The sequence below is a fragment of the Tachysurus vachellii genome, chromosome 17, assembly GCF_030014155.1.
Source record: "Tachysurus vachellii isolate PV-2020 chromosome 17, HZAU_Pvac_v1, whole genome shotgun sequence".
In the NCBI taxonomy this organism is placed as follows: Eukaryota; Metazoa; Chordata; class Actinopteri; order Siluriformes; family Bagridae; genus Tachysurus; species Tachysurus vachellii.
This window is the reverse complement of record NC_083476.1, coordinates 3,276,999-3,294,746: the sequence shown is the minus strand read 5'-3', so window position 1 is coordinate 3,294,746 and position 17,748 is coordinate 3,276,999. Positions and strand designations below refer to the sequence as shown.

The 17,748-nt window shown below is 42.1% G+C and overlaps 1 protein-coding gene across 2 annotated transcripts; it reads left to right on the top strand.

Annotated features, from left to right (window-relative positions):
- The first annotated feature begins 419 nt into the window (after positions 1-419).
- On the top strand, positions 420-17,608 carry gsna (gelsolin a). 2 transcript variants are annotated; one of them, XM_060891361.1, is made up of 17 exons: positions 420-569; positions 5,892-6,089; positions 6,250-6,404; positions 7,603-7,764; positions 7,942-8,091; positions 8,182-8,271; positions 8,349-8,481; positions 9,954-10,258; positions 10,342-10,475; positions 10,647-10,737; positions 11,831-11,857; positions 14,306-14,476; positions 15,454-15,628; positions 15,952-16,073; positions 16,209-16,286; positions 16,427-16,487; positions 16,726-17,608. In XM_060891361.1, exons 2-17 carry the CDS (start codon positions 5,897-5,899, stop codon positions 16,893-16,895), a joined length of 2,217 nt encoding a protein of 738 aa, XP_060747344.1. In that variant the 5' UTR covers positions 420-569; positions 5,892-5,896; the 3' UTR covers positions 16,896-17,608. The 2 variants fall into 2 exon arrangements, with proteins under 2 accessions (XP_060747344.1, XP_060747345.1); XM_060891362.1 differs by lacking the exon at positions 11,831-11,857.
- Positions 17,609-17,748: the final 140 nt, after the last annotated feature.

Genomic DNA, 17,748 nt, shown 5'->3' with positions numbered 1-17,748 from the left:
ATGTAATTAACATTTATAAACATTTATCACTATTACAAAAAAAAATCGAATATAAATGTTAGATATAAATTTGCAACTCAACCCTGTCAGTTTTTTGACAACAATAACAAATAAAAAAAAACACATTTATCACCTATATTGTTTATTAAATCACAGGACTACTTGATCTTGTGCTATATTTAAGCGTAGATTATTATTTTTTCGCGTGCAAATTGCTCATTGGTTGTTGCCCTGGAAACCGAACCCTTTGAAGTAAATATTTATAATCACTTCAGTTTTTTAACCCTATAAATGGCTGCTGTGGGTGAAATAATCCAAGTGCCCTACAAAGGACTGCATTGGAGACTAACACTAATTTAATTTTCCCTGCAAGGATAAAAATCTCAGCGTCACCGCCTCCTCTTCTTCCTCCTCCTCTTCTTCCTCCTCCTCCTCCTCCTCCTGTGCTGTGTCAGAGGGGCGTCTCCCGGTCGATATTACAGTCAAAGCTGCCTCTGTTTATTCTGCACACCGACACAGGACTCTCTCAGCAGCCGCAGTCACATCCAGAACATATCACTCAGCAATAGGTAAGACGTTACATATCTTAATTACCAACCAACTTACACTGCAAACTACTAGAACTGTTCCTATATGCTGTATAAACTAGTTATGTGTCGTTTCAGAACGAGTCGGTTCAATTGATCCGGTTCTTTTAGGTGAAGCGACTCGCACCTATGAACTCGTTTTCCTTTTATAATTAGTGTAATTTAATCAAAAAGTTTAACTTAATGTCTCTGATTATGATGCTTATTTCTGCATAATGTACTGGTGTTTTCAGAAATATCTTTTTATTTGAAGCACAGATTTATAGCTGGCTGCTGATTCAAAGATTTAACTAAATCGATTTTTTTTTGTAGAAAATGCAAAGCAAGCATCTTATTTTAATAGAAAGCAGACTAGAATGTGCGGATGCTTAAACAATAACAGCAGTTGTTAGGAAAAGTAAAAACAATCATTGGTTTAAAAAACAAGTTAGAAAAAACTGAGAGTCAGTGAGCTGAGTCAAATGATCTGACTCACTGAAAAGAGCCGGAATTTACTTTACTGATATAAATCATATCCATGTAGATTAGGTTGGGTTGTGGGGATTCACTGGTTAAAGCTATGGGTTACTAATCAAAAGGGTGTGAGCTCAAATCCCAGTTCTCTTCTGGATTGGTGCTTGAGCAAAGCCTAATAACCCTCAATTGCATGGCTTTATCTTGCCCCAGATGTATGTTTGGGGGCAAAACTCATATCCAAATGAGCAACTATAAATGATTACTTCCTTTAACTAGTTTCCCTGTTGAAGTGCATTTTTTACAGCCCTTCTTATTTCCCCTGCTCTATCGGCACATCCATTCCATATAGGGGCATTTTAGGCCCACACTGCTCTGAATTTCCTGGCAAACAAAATAAAGATTCAGCTATTAAAGCACATTAGTTGAAAAGTAAGTCTATGAGAGGTTTCAAACCAGTGTTGTCACATTCTTTCCTAATTGATTGGTGAAGAGCGTTGTTGGATGTCACCTCGAGGCACAAATAACCTAGATACTCAGTGGACTGTTTCCAAAGGCTCAAATCATTTCAATCCTGGCTGAAATAATGCTGCAGTATAATCCTCATCCCTTATTGTACATCCCTTATTGTAATTCCTGCAGAAAATTAAACGATAGTCTAAAACTAGGTTATCTTACACAAATTTATAGAGATTTTAAAAATATCTTAAATGCTATGGTATAGTGTATAAAGAATGATTACATATTGCATGGGCTTCCTGTCTTGATTACTAAGCGACGTCTCGTGTATAGACGGCTGTTTGTTACCGTGGTAACCCACGTAAAGCAACTAAATATTGTGAACTAACTTCACCACAAAAGGAAGTGCATGATCTAACTTTGTATCTTTGTGGAAACTCAGTGTAATGACAGACGACGGAAGGACAGCAGAGTATATTAGATGCGGTTTGTGTGTGTATTTAAACCTATGATTCTCCCAAAGACTACAGTCTGCAAATTAATCAACATTTCCTGACTAATCAGTAGGGACAAATTAACGACACTGATAAGGCACTAGTGATGGAGAAACTCGCTAATCTGCTACAGCAGTTGTTGTTATCTCAGGGGTTTTTCATTTGCAGCCTAAAATTATTCCAGTTCCTTGTCAGAGAAGGAAGTATACATTTGACGAGTCATTGTTGAATCACCAGCTGCCTCACACCACAGTCCTAACCCTCTCCTGCTGCACACACTGATATTTTCCTTCCACTCCTCCTCTTAACCATATTCAGATCCACCCCTGCATTAAATAGCAGCCTTGCTACCAACGCAGCTCTCTCAGATCAACATCTATCCTCAGTTTGTCTTTACACAACGAAGCATGCAATTACAGCATGCATTTGTGCCCATAGCAGCAGACTTTGAACCCTTATATAGTCTCCTCAGTGCATTTTTTTTAATGTTGTATGAAGGCGGAGTGAAGGTGTAGTCATGCTGGGCTTCTTGGTGAAGTGTTTGTTGACTGTTAAGGGCTGAAATCGGCCCTCGGAGAGAAGAAAGGAGTCGGGAGGGTGGGATATGTCGGCGTGGTGAGAATGAGTCAGATAGGGACACTCAGAATTATATGTAAACATAAGGAAAGCATGTGTAGACATGGAACAGTGCCATCAAGAATGCAAATCTGTAGGAGTCAAATTCCTTACGGTTGTTTTTGGGGTGGTTTCTGAGACGAGAAGCTGCTTTTTTTTTGACCTTTGTATGAGGTTGACTTTAAAAGGTAAATAACCTTTTAAGAGTTATTTATTTCTGGGATATAAGAAGAACGAAACGTTTCAGGACGTGCAGTTTGACAAAAATAATCAACTTCGAGATAGTAAATATTATCGTCGATAAGAACAACACCAAAACTATTCTTTCTTACATAATGATTATAGTCTCTGTCTCAGTATGTGGATGTTATGGAGGTTTGATTGCGTGTTGAATGACTGACATCTGAGATCTTTCAATGCGCCTGTCAGTTTTTTATTTCTCCTCATGAGCACACAAGCCATACAATATCAGTCACGTGACCTGGGTTATTTATAACACTGTTTGGGTTACACTTACAGTGTAGGATATTAATGGCTGCTCTAATTCTGCTTCTTCTCAGTCATGAGGAACCGAAGTGCGAGAAAGAAGCGTAAATGTGCCGAGCCTGCGAAAAGATTCCAAACACAACACACACACACACACACATCCAATCCCTGGGTTACGATTTAATTACATCGCTTCATCAGTCTCATGTCTCATGTCTACAGGGGCTTGTTATGTGTTTTTTTTTTTTTTTTGTTCAGTCACAGCACTTCACATACAAATCTCTGTCAAATCTAATAAAAGCAAGCTTCAAGGCACGTGTGTGAGTGTGAGTGTGTTTCCAGCAAACAAAATGCAGCTGGTTTTAGGGTGTGGTGTGTTATTAAATATGCTACCGTAATTTAATAAGCCCATTTTACGCACGAATGTATAATTCAGTGCTGCTAACAGTTCTAACGTGACGCCCTAAAGGAAAATTGCACCACAATATCATAGTAATAACTCTTCGGTTCCACTACCGTGATCGATTGTATGATTGCTTTACATTTCTGTGTATTTGGGCTAAGACTAGAACTAGTACTTTAATGAAGCAAGCGCTTCACTAAACCTGAATAAAAAGGGAATTTCTGGTAAAAGTTTTATTCGCACAACATAAAATAAATAGCTCCAGACTTCTTCAGTTTGTTCTGTGGTGATAGGAAGGAATGTTACAAAAACGGTGTTTGTACACTTGCTAATTTCTACCTGGCGTGTTTAATTAGGTTTTTAGCCTACGGTTAAGTTAACGTTTGCTGGGAATGATAGCTTGATTCTTAACACAATGATTGTGTGTTTTTTTTTTTCTTCATTTTCAACTAAATTACAGATAAAGACGGAGAAAACACACAAAAAAAACAATGTACCATTATATAGCTAGTTCAATTCCTCCTTAACAACCAGAATACAGAAAAGCGTACGGTTGCCACGTCCACCACTTTCCTTCATTTCTTTCTACAGATTACGAGGTTAAATAAAATAGCGTAAGAAAATATAACGATGAAGGAAGCAAAGAACGTAATGAAGGACAAGTTCATACATGAATTACTTCGGGTTCATCGGAGTCATGAATGAATTACTTCGGGTTCATCGGAGTCATGAATGCAGCGCAAATCCTGCTCAAACATTTTATACCGTTATTCCTTTTAAATGGGGTTTTGCTTTAAATGTATATTGAGTTTAAGAACTGAGTACCTCCCAAATGGCTGGGTGATACTGTCGTCTAGCCGGATGTCTTTAAATGGTAATCATGATTACGTACACCTTGGATTGCCATTGTTACTGGTGTTAGCACCCAAAATGGTCGGGTGATACTATTGAGAACTACTGAGATACTTGGTAATCACGGTCACGTATTCCCTTTGTTTAGCGACAGTCCTTGATGTCCTGCTGCTGCTCCAATGTTACCAATTAATCAGGGTTATTCACTTAAAGTTCTAAACCTATTGCATTGAGATCTTTCTGGTGCGTAGCTTGGATCTGTAATTTCTTATACAGTAATAGGCACGAAGCAGAAATACCAACTATCATCTTTCCCAGCTTACGATACACTTTTCACTTTTTTACATTTTTTTTTATATGTTACACGTTTCATCTAAACATTGACATTGAGAAGGATAAAAACTGCCTCTTTAGTTACTGCCTCCTAGTTTTAAGCTTGTTAAATTTTTGTACAAGAGGTTTGGGGTGGACATGAAAAAATGTCAAACATCCTCGAACACCCACCACAAGTGTCTCTGCCAATACGAGCTCCCAAGCCACGAGGCTCACTGCAGCGTCCTGCCAAAACTGGTACAGATCTCTGTTAATGCTCAGTGGGTATTCTTGCACTCAGAGCATTTGTGTGTATACGTGGGCGTTAGGAAAAGGCAGCTGGGCAAATGCTTTAGCAGGCGGTGGCAGCTGCTGTTCCTGTACTGCTAGACTGACTCACAGCTCTTCCTCTTCATGTGAGCTTGACCTGTATGTCCTTCAGCACAGAAAAAAAAAACCCAGTCACTGGGATTAGAAAGACTCCCAGTTTGTAAAGACTTTTGTAACCCATCTGAGGAGGAGTACAGTGGATGTAATTGGTTATAAGGCGAATATATTTAGGCTACTACCTAAAAAATAATGAGTAGGAATCATCTCCTTACAGGAAAACGTACTGTGCTCCCTTCATGGTTGAATTTACTTGGGATATTTGATTATATTACTCTCACTCATTTTCTACCGCTTATCCGAACTACCTCGGGTCACGGGGAGCCTGTGCCTATCTCAGGCGTCATCGGGCATCAAGGCAGGATACACCCTGGATGGAGTGCCAACCCATCGCAGGGCACACACACACACTCTCATTCACTCACACACTCACACACTACGGGCAATTTTCCAGAGATGCCAATCAACCTGCCATGCATGTCTTTGGCCCGGGGGAGGAAACCGGAGTACCCGGAGGAAACCCCCGAGGCACGGGGAGAACATGCAAACTCCACACACACAAGGTGGAGGCGGGAATCGAACCCCCAACCCTGGAGGTGTGAGGTGAACGTGCTAACCACTAAACCACCATGCCCCTGATTATATTACTGTGTATCTTTTTTTTTGTACCTTCTTAGCTAGGTCAATTTTGTAAAAAGTGTGAATCTTGAGTTTTTTTTATCCTGGTTCAACAAAAGTTACTACTAACTCAAGTTAAAGGAATGAATCATGGACTCACGATCAACTCTTGGCGAATCATTTTTTTGCAGAATACTTCTGAGATCTGTGTGTTTTTCTTTCCAGACACTATGGTGTACCATCCTGAGTTTGAGAAGGCCGGCCAGCAGCCTGGACTACAGGTGTGGAGGGTCGAGAAATTTGACCTGGTTGCTGTACCAGAGAACCTGTATGGAGGGTTTTATACGGGTGACGCCTACGTGGTCCTCAACACCATCAAACAGCGCTCCGGTAACCTGCAGTATGACCTGCACTTCTGGCTGGGTAAGACCATTGTCTATATTAGATCTGATTCTTTAGTGCACTTTAGCGCTCAAGTAAGCTTCAAGTTAGCAGGTGAAACCATTTCGACATTAAATCTGCCGTGTGTATAATGATCATGCTCCATTTTGACTTACATAGTAGTTCATCTTGTGTCTTCCAGGTGATTACTGCACGCAGGACGAAAGTGGATCAGCGGCCATATTTACAGTGCAACTGGATGATCATCTGGGCGGAAAACCCATCCAGTACCGTGAGGTCCAGGGACACGAATCTAAAACGTTCCTGGGCTACTTTAAGAAAGGTCTGCAGTACATGGTAAGTAACATGTACAGGTTAGAAAGAGGGTTCAAATGATCTCCATTGGTTTTCGGTATTAAAGGTAACAACCACATGCAGTAAGTCGATTCTGTACTCGTGTTTCTCTGACACTATACAGTAGCAGTAAATAAACATCCAGCTGATAAGAACTAGCTGATAAAGCTGAACCTTTAAGGAGGGCTTTTGATTTCAGTTGCGGAAATTCGCAAAACAAAACAGGTTCATGTGTAAACTCGAGTTTGTGGGAAAGAAAAAGCGCTTTATTTCAGCCTTTTTTTGGATTCATTCTGTTCTGAATCATCTCCAAAGCAAACTCAGAACAGCTGACGCTACCGTACTCGAACCCAGAAAGTAACCTGAGGTCAGAAAGTGAAGGATCTTTGCAAACGCACATCCTTGTTTGCACTTAAGCAATAATATGTGCACAGTTTTATCAAATACCGCAGGCCTTTTGAATCCGGAGCAGGTGCTTCATTCCAAATTTATCCTAATATTAATAACGGTGTGGTCCACGTTGAAGTGCTGTTTGAAGACGAAGTGCAGTAGGTGCCATATTTAGGCTCGTTCTAAAAGAAATCCTTTCAAAAACGATCGCTTTAGTACAAGTCGTCGTGTTTCGTTCGTTTTCCCGCATGACTCGGTTATTAGCTACTGAGTGTTATGTTACTGTTTTGCTGAAAAACAACGAGAATAAAATAAATTGGAACGGATAAATATAGCCGAAATGAGTTTCCTCCGCAGGGTGGCTGGGCGCTCCCTTAGAGATAGGGTGAGGAGCTCGGTCACTCCGGAGGAGCTCAGAGTAGAGCCGCTGCTCCTCCACATCGAGAGGAGTCAGCTGAGGTGGCTCGGGCATCTGTTCCGGATGCCTCCTGGACGCCTCCCTGGGGAGGTGTTCCGGGTATGTCCAAAGGGGAGGAGGCCCCGGGGAAGACCTAGGACACGCTGGAGGGACTATGTCTCTCGGCTGGCCTGGGAACGCCTCGCTATTCCCCCGGAGGAGCTGGAGGAAGTGTCTGGGGAGAGGGAAGTCTGGGTGTCCCTGCTCACACCCCGGCCCCCGGATAAGCGGTAGAAGATGGATGGAACGGATAATTAACTCTAGAGAGAGTCACTCGTCAGTGTTCTCGGATATAGTCCTGATTACGTCGCTGATTCCTGAGTTTAAACCTTAAACGTTTTCTCTTCATCTCAGAAAGGAGGAGTTGCTTCAGGGTTCAGCCACGTCGTCACCAACGAGGTAGTGGTTCAGCGTGTGCTCCAGGTCAAAGGTCGGCGTGTCGTAAGGGCTACAGAGGTGCCGGTCAGCTGGGACAGCTTTAACCAAGGCGACTGCTTTATCCTGGACCTCGGCAACGTGAGTAACGAATCTGAATGAATGTCAATTTGCCTGTTCTGATCTGCTAACGTTTTTTATAGTAACATGCACCGGGACTTTCACTGTATAGCAGATGCTTCATAGGAAAACATGCGTAACTGTTGAAGTTTTCTGTGAATATACAGTACATCACCTTTATTCCTGTCGTTCCCTCAGGAGATCTACCAGTGGTGCGGATCTAAGAGCAACCGCTTCGAGAAGCTGAAGGCCACTCAGCTTGCCAAGTCGATCCGTGATAACGAGCGCAGCGGGAGAGCCAGCGTGTACGTGTGCGACGAAGGTCGGGAACGGGAAAAGATCCTCGAGGTAAAGATTCTACCTTTAATTAAATAGACTGAACTAACAGCAGTGTTGATAGTCAACAGGACTAAGAAAATGTTCTGTATCTGATGACAGGTTTTAGGAGAAAAGCCAGACCTGCCTGAAGGAACTGATGATGACCTCAAAGCAGATGCGTCCAACAGGAAGCTGGCTAAACTGTACAAGGTGATGTGACCGTTCAAACAGGTGGAAGTGTGAAGACCGGAAACAGAATTGTATAAAGTACGGGCTCTGATCCACAGGTTTCGGACGCTAGCGGAACTATGGCTATGGTCTTGGTGGCTGATGAGAACCCTTTTACTCAGAGCCTTCTGGAGTCCACAGACTGCTTCATTCTGGACCACGGTTCAGACGGAAAGATCTTTGCATGGAAAGGTGAGAAGCAAAGTCAAAGCCAACAGCCTCAACTAAGCGCCTTTAACTTTTTTTTTTTTTTACCGGAATTTGCGCCTGTTTGTTGCGTCCATGTTGATCGTTGAATGTCTTTGTCGTCTATCTTTAAAGTAAATGGTGATATCAAACCTATTATATATAACCACTAAAATTCTGTGTAAGGTTATCGAACAGCGGGAAAAACACGTCTCACACTGTCCTGACTCATTTCATTTCAGACTTGCAGCGCTAAAATTTTTCATTTGTTTATACTGAATTAAAATGTCCCATAAGTCGATTTCCGTTGGAACAGAATGCAGCGTACTGGTAAAAAGATTTAAGAACCAAGAATCTGTATATAAACTATGATTCAAAGCTAGTGAATCTGCTTCATTCATTCATTCATCTTCTACCGCTTATCCGAACTACCTCGGGTCACGGGGAGCCTGTGCCTATCTCAGGCGTCATCGGGCATCAAGGCAGGATACACCCTGGACGGAGTGCCAACCCATCGCAGGGCACACACACACACACTCTCATTCACTCACGCAATCACACATTACGGACAATTTTCCAGAGATGCCAATCAACCTACCATGCATGTCTTTGGACCGGGGGAGGAGACCGGAGTACCCGGAGGAAACCCCTGAGGCACGGGGAGAACATGCAAACTCCACACACACAAGTCGGAGGTGGGAATCGAACCCCCGACCCTGGAGGTGTGAGGCGAACGTGCTAACCAATAAGCCACCGTGCCCCCCTGTGAATCTGCTTACTATTTTAAAATATACAGATTTTATACATCTTCATGTCTTCCTACTGTCCCAAATTGTACCTAGCTAGTCAACTTCATTTTTACTCAAGCTCATCTTTTTTTTAACACTAACCCAAGTTAGAAGGCTAGTTCATGTAGACTAAAAGCCTTTGCATATTTTTTCATACGTCCCTAGTAATTTGCATGCTGAATGCAATGGTTAGAAAGTTTTGCGGAGCCTTGTTACGCTGTTCAAATAAGGTTTTAACAGAAATACTGACCAAGTCTCTATTTTAAGGAAAAACTATGGTAAGGCATGCTATGTTGCTATATGATAGTATGCTTGGTTTCCTCCGGGTACTCCGGTTTCCTCCCCCGGTCCAAAGACATGCATGGTAGGTTGATTGGCATCTCTGGAAAATTGTCTGTAGTGTGTGATTGCGTGAGTGAATGAGAGTGTGTGTGTGTGCCCTGTGATGGGTTGGCACTCCGTCCAGGGTGTATCCTGCCTTGATGCCCGATGACGCCTGAGATAGGCACAGGCTCCCCGTGACCCGAGGTAGTTCGGATAAGCGGTAGAAGATGAGTGAATGAATATTAGTCCATATGGAAGATGTTTCACAACAACCCATATAAGAAGCATTTAAAAAAAGACAATGGATTTTTAGATCCAGAAGTTTTCTGACAAAGCTTGTAACATCCGGTGGCCTTCGCCCAACAGGAAAGGAAGCCAACGTCGAGGAGCGCAAGGCAGCCATGAAAGCAGCAGATGGCTTCATTAAGAAGATGGGCTACCCTAAGCACACTCAGGTGCAGATCCTCCCTGAGATGGGCGAGACTCCGCTGTTCAAGCAGTTCTTCAAGAATTGGCGTGATGTGGACCAGACAGACGGCATGGGCATGGCGTACGTTTCCAACCACATCGCCAAGATCGAGAAGGTTCCGTTCGATGCTGCCACTCTGCACGATTCACCTGCCATGGCAGCGCAGCACGGCATGATTGATGACGGCAGTGGAGGGAAACAGGTGAGCACAGCACATGCAGTATATTTTGATTCTGATCGAAAATTCGTTCTTCAGAAGCAGCATCTCGTGTTCTCCCTTTACAGATCTGGCGTATCGAAGGTTCCGACAAGGTTCCCGTTGACCCGTCTACATACGGCCAGTTCTACGGCGGAGACAGTTACATCATTCTTTATAACTACAAACACGGAGGCAGACAGGGAAGCATCATCTACATTTGGTAAGACTTCACTACAAGTCATGATCACATTGAGCTTTATCAGATTGTGCCTGATGGATAAGGAGTAAAACTTTGTTAGGAGGAAGTGTGGTGTGCTTGACAATGATGCTTGGCAGCTCGGTCCATCAACAGACTCTTGAGTATTTCGTCGATCTTGATCTTTTCCTGCAGGCAAGGTGTGGACTCCTCACAGGATGAAATTGGCGCATCTGCCATCCTGGCCACACAGCTGGATGATGAACTCGGAGGTGGACCTGTGCAGGTAATCAACCAACCACAACTTCAGCTTTATTTGTTATTCCTCAGTAGGGTTGGGTATCAAAAGAAATTTTCCGGTTCCGATTCCGGTTCCAGTTCTGCCTTACGATTCCATAATAAAAGTAATGTGAAAAATAATGCACAATACTTAAACAATTTCATTTGTGTTTATTAATCACTCTTTAAATATTTTAAACAGAGCATTTCAATTCATATCAATTTAAATTGAAATAAATCCAACATCAAATTTAACATCCAGAATTACAACTTAGCAAAACAGTTAGCAATTTTTCTGAAGAAACATGAACACGTCTGCTTTCTCTGGGAGAAGACGAGACCTTTCCTGGCTTATTGTATCTCCAGCTGTGGAGAAAACCCTCTCAGACAGGGGGAGATTTGCTTCATTGTTGTAGCTTTGGAAATGAATCCACACTTTAGACTTTTTTTTTTAAGACATGTTTAACACAAAGCGTACCTCAGCACAGCAGAGCGAGTGACTGATTTCTGTGGTAAACTGCGTTAATTTGGTTGCGTGACTGTAAACAGTGTAAACAATGAATATTCATGAGGTAAGACATGCGCTTTGCCCGTCATCGCATCGGAACCGCGTTTGGAACCGAAACTTGAAAATTCCGCGCGGTTCCGGTTCCTGTTAAAAACAGAACCGGTTCTGAATAAGAACCGGTTCTCGGTTCCCAACCCTATTCCTCAGTCACTTTATGTTTTGATTCATATCAGCGTAAAGGAGTTGTGTATTATAATACTGTAGTATTGTGGTTGGTCACTATGGAATATATCCTCAAGGGGATGTGGAAGCTTAGTGGCTAAGGTGTTGGTCTACTGATCAGAAGGTTGTGAGTTTGAATCCCAGGTCCACAAAGCTGCCATTGTTGGGCCCTTGAACAAGGCCACAGGGAGGGTTAAGGGTCTTGCTCATTTGCCCAACAGTGGCAGCTTGGCAGTGCTGGGGCTTGAATCTCGACTTTCCAATCAACCACTGTTTGCTTGTCTTCATCTTCTTCACCTTCACCCTCTATATTTGTCTTTCTTCCCTGTCCTTTTTTTTGTATTTGCTGCCCATGTGTGTGCGTTTCTAGGTGGCTGGTGCTCCTATCACTACTCAGGTAGACCCGTCTAAGACCAGCATGCCTCCTCACAGACACTGAACGTACTCTAGCCTTTACTTAGATAAAGAATTTACTCAAGATGTTGCACAATTTAGAGAACGCTTCCGTTTTCTTGAGAAAGAGAAAGATTTTATCTTCTAGATAAAGCTGTTTTTCTCTGAGCATGACAGTACAAAACAAAAAAATAAATCACAGGCCGTCATGCTGATGAAGTGAGCTTTTCACAGAGGTGCCAGTATTTACAGGCCAAACAAAGCATTTTCAGTACTACAGCAACACAGGAAACCTAAAACAATGCTTTCTTTTTCAGTTAGTGCTCAGATGGAACACAAATAAAATTCATGCTTAACAACATACGGTTCACTGAAGGTGAAAGGGCTCGGGGTGTAAAAGGTGTATTTCGTGGCTGTCAGGCGGAATCCTCGTATCTCTAAAACCGTTATTTTTCAGGAAAATAAAAAGACGCCGTACCTTATCTGCAGTGCACAGGGTTTAGTCCGCGTTGCAGTGGATTGTCTTGCGCTAAATTCCTGTCCTCAGACGAGCACCAGAACTAGCGGGGGTCAAGATTTTTTTTTCTTTGAGCCCAGTGTTTTGAAGACATTTACCTCAGAAGACGTGTTGATTCGTTGCGACTCTTCTTGAGGAGAAATATGCCGTGAAGCTCTCCCGCGGAGTGAGGAAGAGGTGGACAGTTGAAGTGTCCAATGGAGTTATGAGATTTGCGCTCAAGCTATTTTCAAGACTTTAGATTGGTTAATAACTTGTAAAAATAACAGACCCACGTGGGGACTGACCAATAGCATCGATATGTGAAAAAATATGAAATTGACCAAATTTGGACATACGAGGTTTCCGCCCGACAGTGAGGATTTGTTTTATTTCTGGTAGGAGTTACATTCACTTCATGACAATTTTACCTTTGACATGTGAGTTTGGGAACTTCAGCCTTAAGAAGAGAGACTCGGCTATTTATTAAAACAGTAGCATTATCTGTACATTCTAAGAGTATTGCAAAACACAATGGTCATGATTCCAGAAGATTATACACAATACTAACATGCCTGAATTCAGTGGCCACTTTCTTGTGCTCTGTAGATCACAGAGGCGTGAAGATGGTGGTGCTTGAGCTCTTTTTTTATAATGGATCATGTGTGCGCATGTGACTGTATAACGTGTTTGTTGTTGCACTTCAGGGCTGTCATGTCATGCTATCGGTCGCTTTACAAGTACAGATAATTCCTGTCTTGGGAATGAAACTCTTTATGTGATCCGTGTGCTGTCTGTATTTTAACTCTATGGGACGTACAGATTGTTTTTTAAACTTACTTTGCCTCAGGATCTTTCACTACAATACAGATTGTAAATAAACTATTTATTTAGGACAAAATTATATCAATTATATAGCTGGTTGCTTTCGAATACAAACACTTCTACAGTTATATAACGGTTCAGCCCAAGACTTTTTAGCAATTATTAGCATGGAGGTGTTTTGTCTGTAAACTTACGTTAGGGCTTTTGTGGTAAAGTTTATCTTCCCTCCTCTTGAAAGTTTTTTCTTCATCTTCTTTCACATCAAACATTAAATGTCTCGGGTTTGCTCGTGTGTGTATGTTTGCTATTCACTGTTAAACATTAGAATTTATGGATGTATGGATGTACTTGTATTGTTCGGTGTGTGAACTTGTGCATTTCCTGCATGTTAAATGCTAAAAAAATACACAATCCTGTCAGGAATGTGCATAAAATTCAGTATCCTGGGTAAATTTACAGCTATATATATATATATATCAGTCTCAGGAGCCTCGTCAGGCTCAGGAGGGACATTTAGGGGGCTTTAAGTCCAAATCCTGCTGGAATCAGTCTGAACAGTAAACAACTCCATAATTCAGGCTGAGTAGAGCAGAAGCGAGACAGTTAGGCCCAGTGTTTAGGGGAGAGGAAGCAAAAGAGCTCTTTTTGTACGAAACTTAATGAAGCCAGAAAAAAAAGCTGCTGGGAATGTTAACACTATGACCGAACCACTCGATATGATTAGCTCACAGATGCCACCTGGGGTAAAGGAATGAAACAACACTTGTCTTTTACACTTTTGTGAATCAACACTGTTAGGGTTGCATTTAAGACACTGTACGAAATGACATGGTTTCCTCGCACTTTTTACCACAGAATTGAATGTTTTGATAATTAGCTAGACAAAAGAATTGTGTTTGTGTACTTGTTAAATAAATGGGACAAATCCGAGCTAGTTTGCTAGAGGTTTAGTTAGCTGGCTTGCTGTTTGGGATGGGAGGAGGTAAATTACTAGGTCCTGCTATAGACTATATATACTTTAGGTTTATATATGTTCCTAGGCAGTTTTAAAAGTTTATTCTAGATTATATTATGATTCAGGTATGTGTGATTATCTGTGAGTATATCTGAATGTGTGTATGTGTTTCTCAGGTACGTGTGGTTCAGGGTAAGGAGCCAGCACACCTCATTAGTCTGTTTGGTGGAAAGCCCATGGTGGTGTACCGGGGAGGCACGTCCAGGGAAGGAGGTCAGACCCAACCTGCGCAGACTCGCCTGTTCCAAGTGCGCTCCAGCACGGCGGGATGTACCCGGGCTGTGGAGGTCAGCGTGTAACTCAAACACATTTCGAAGCATACAAAACGATTCTAATTTATGATTGTTTTCAACTCTTATATCAGTGAATTCTTGTGTAACTCATATGTGTACATTTACCCAGATTGGAGCTTAATTTGAAAACAGCTTTCTTGACAAAGTCAGATCTTGTCCCTTCAGACAGATTTCAAGCTAATATCCTAGACTTAAGCCAGGAAGCTGTAATGGGGAGGCATTAAAGCAGGGACCAAGAACATTACTGTCTTGAGGGATTTGAAGCAAAGAGGAAACTTGAATCATTCAGTCATTTTCTACCGCTTATCCGAACTACCTCGGGTCACGGGAAGCCTGTGCCTATCTCAGGCGTCATCGGGCATCAAGGCAGGATACACCCTGGACGGAGTGCCAACCCATCGCAGGGCACACACACACACACACACTCTCATTCACTCACGCAATCACACACTACGGACAATTTTCCCGGAGATGCCAATCAACCTACCATGCATGTCTTTGGACCGGGGGAGGAAACCGGAGTACCCGGAGGAAACCCCCGAGGCACGGGGAGAACATGCAAACTCCACACACACAAGGCGGAGGCGGGAATCGAACCCCCAACCCTGGAGGTGTGAGGCGTGCTAACCACTAAGCCACCGTGCCCCTGGAAACTTGAATCAAAATTTTTAAAATCACAGAGGAAACATTTTATTTCTTCCAGTTGGTTATAGTGAAAACAATAAATAAACAGCACTAGGGTGCAAAATACAGGTACCAGCTTAGCCTGCCCCTTACAAAGTGAAAGCAAAACTGAGCATTGAGTGAGCTGCAAAATTCTCTTAAATAAAGCCAGGCACAGCTAAGACTGATTGGAGTAATTAGTTAGCAGGCTGACTAACTCACTTATGTCTCCCTCTAGTGGCCACAGTTGACCTAGCAGGCAAACATGCACTAAAGAGTTCATGCTTACTGGACTTTGCTCTCTCCAGGTTGAAGCTGTTTCCTCAAACCTGAACTCCAACGATGTCTTTGTCCTGGTGACCCCATCAGGCAGCTTCATGTGGGTCGGTGTTGGTGCCAGTGACACCGAGAAACAGGGAGCACGGGAGCTATGCGGTATACTCGGGGTCACCACCTCTGAGATTGCAGAGGGTGGAGAGAGCGGTAAGAGCACAGCTTATTAACCTGGGTTTATATTCTGGAAACATGACAAGACTGCATGTGTTTATAGCTTCTGTAACAAACATGATAACAGGAACAAAATGATGTACAACTACATTAAATGCGACTATAATTGGATAAAAACTGTCATAGATTATTTTCCCGTAAGATCGTTCCTCCCAAGTTTTTTATATAGTAAGTATAATTATTTAATTTTCTTAGTTATGTATACTTTTATCTATGATGCCCAAGGCAATATCTGGAAAGTCCTAAAATATATACAACTTACAGTGCATAAGGATATTTTACTGTTCGTTTGTGTGCAGGTGACTTCTGGGCATCTCTGGGAGGAAAGACAGAGTACCGCACATCATCCAGGCTGAAGGATAAAATGGACACTCACCCACCCAGACTGTTCGCCTGCTCCAACAAAACCGGCCGCTTCAATGTGAGCGTTGGACCAATATCTAATTCAAAAATAATCATCTTGATTGTGACTTGGTCAGAATTGAACAAACTCTCCAGGACATGCAACGGCACATGAGCAGCAACCAAATAACAGCACTTTTTGTTTGTTTTGTAGATTGAGGAGGTACCTGGGGAGATGACTCAAGAGGATCTGGCAACAGATGATGTCATGATCCTGGATACATGGGACCAGGTAATAAAGATTCTCTCTTTTACCAAACCCAAACAAACAGACCCGCACAAATAAATGAATTATTGAGTGATTTCATAGAAACCAGTATGAACCCCTATCGATGTCTCCTGGGGTTTCTGACTGCTCTGGTTGTGTTGCAGGTGTTTGTATGGATCGGTAATGAGGCACAAGAGGAGGAAAAGACTGAGGCAGTGGCTTCAGGTGATGCTCGTTATACATCTCACTCATGAGTAATACATATCTCAGATGTGTGGAAAGTACCTCATTATAGATGTTTTGCACGCTTACTGCTCATTGTTCTGTTATTCACCTTGCAGCACATTATTTAGTACCTATAATGAAACTAATATGAAAGGTATATAGTTAAAAGAGTTAGGATATTAGATTATAAAATATTAGTGCATTTTTACATTTTTAAAACTCCATATTATCTTTTCAGCTGCCCGGTACATCGAGACAGACCCGGCCAACCGAGACCGCCGTACTCCTATTGTGAAGATCAAGCAGGGCTTTGAACCTCCCACGTTCACCGGCTGGTTCCTGGGCTGGGACCACGACTACTGGAGCAGCGACCCTCTGGACCGCGCCATGGCCGAGCTCCAGATTTGAACCCTCTGCCTTATTAAGGTTGCAGTGGAAGTTGCCCTTTGCCACTGATTGCAATATTTCCATCGGGGTATTTGGGAGTTCAGTGTAAAAAGGCAACTTGTCCATGCCGAACCTCATCTGTAGTCAGAAGCTTTAAATTTCACTTGCACTTTTTTACTGCGTTTTAAAAGTAGGCATTGTATATCTAACTGTATTTAAGTGCTAGGCTGTTATTTCTAAAGTAGATCATGTATCTGAGGCGAACCATTTTTCTTCTTCTTTTTTTTTTTTTTTCATTTTTCTGCCTCTTTCAGTCCGTCTGGAAAAACAGACCGAAAACAAATCGGATCAGAATTTGTGATGTTTGTGATTCGCAGATATTGCTTCTAAAAAGGGTCTCAAATTATGAATCGCCAAGGAATTAAGAATGGTTATGACTGTTTAATGAGGTTTTTTTTTCCAAATATATTGTTACTTGTTAGATTAACAAAGTAGTTCTACTGAGGCAAAAAATTCCTGAAAGTGTGTTTTTAATAAAAATGACACTCTGGTTCTTCCTGTACGTTTGCATATAGTTTGTGTTCACATTCGAGCAGATTTGTAAAGGAGTTTAACCGCAATATTATCTTGCTTAGATTGCACTTTCTTGTCACTGGATTCAGAGTTGAAATAAAATGCAGGTGTGCATTAAATATGTAGTGCCTCAAAAATAGCAATAAACAAACATCATCATACGCTTATGAGGTTTTCCGTCATGTAGCTGTTCGTTCTGATGCTCGGGAGTTGTACAGGGATGTCGTCTGATTTTGAGCGGTTACAACAGTTTGACATTAACGAAAGAAAAAACTGTGAAGATTACACTGTACAGAGCACA

Coding starts and splice junctions, on each gene's coding strand:
- gsna (XM_060891361.1), top strand. CDS start 5,897: ATGGTGTACCATCCTGAGTTTGAGAAGGCCGGCCAGCAGCCTGGACTA. Junction 6,405..7,602: donor AGAAAGGTCTGCAGTACATG/GTAAGTAACATG, acceptor TCTTCATCTCAG/AAAGGAGGAGTTGCTTCAGG. Junction 15,629..15,951: donor TGCAGAGGGTGGAGAGAGCG/GTAAGAGCACAG, acceptor GTTTGTGTGCAG/GTGACTTCTGGGCATCTCTG.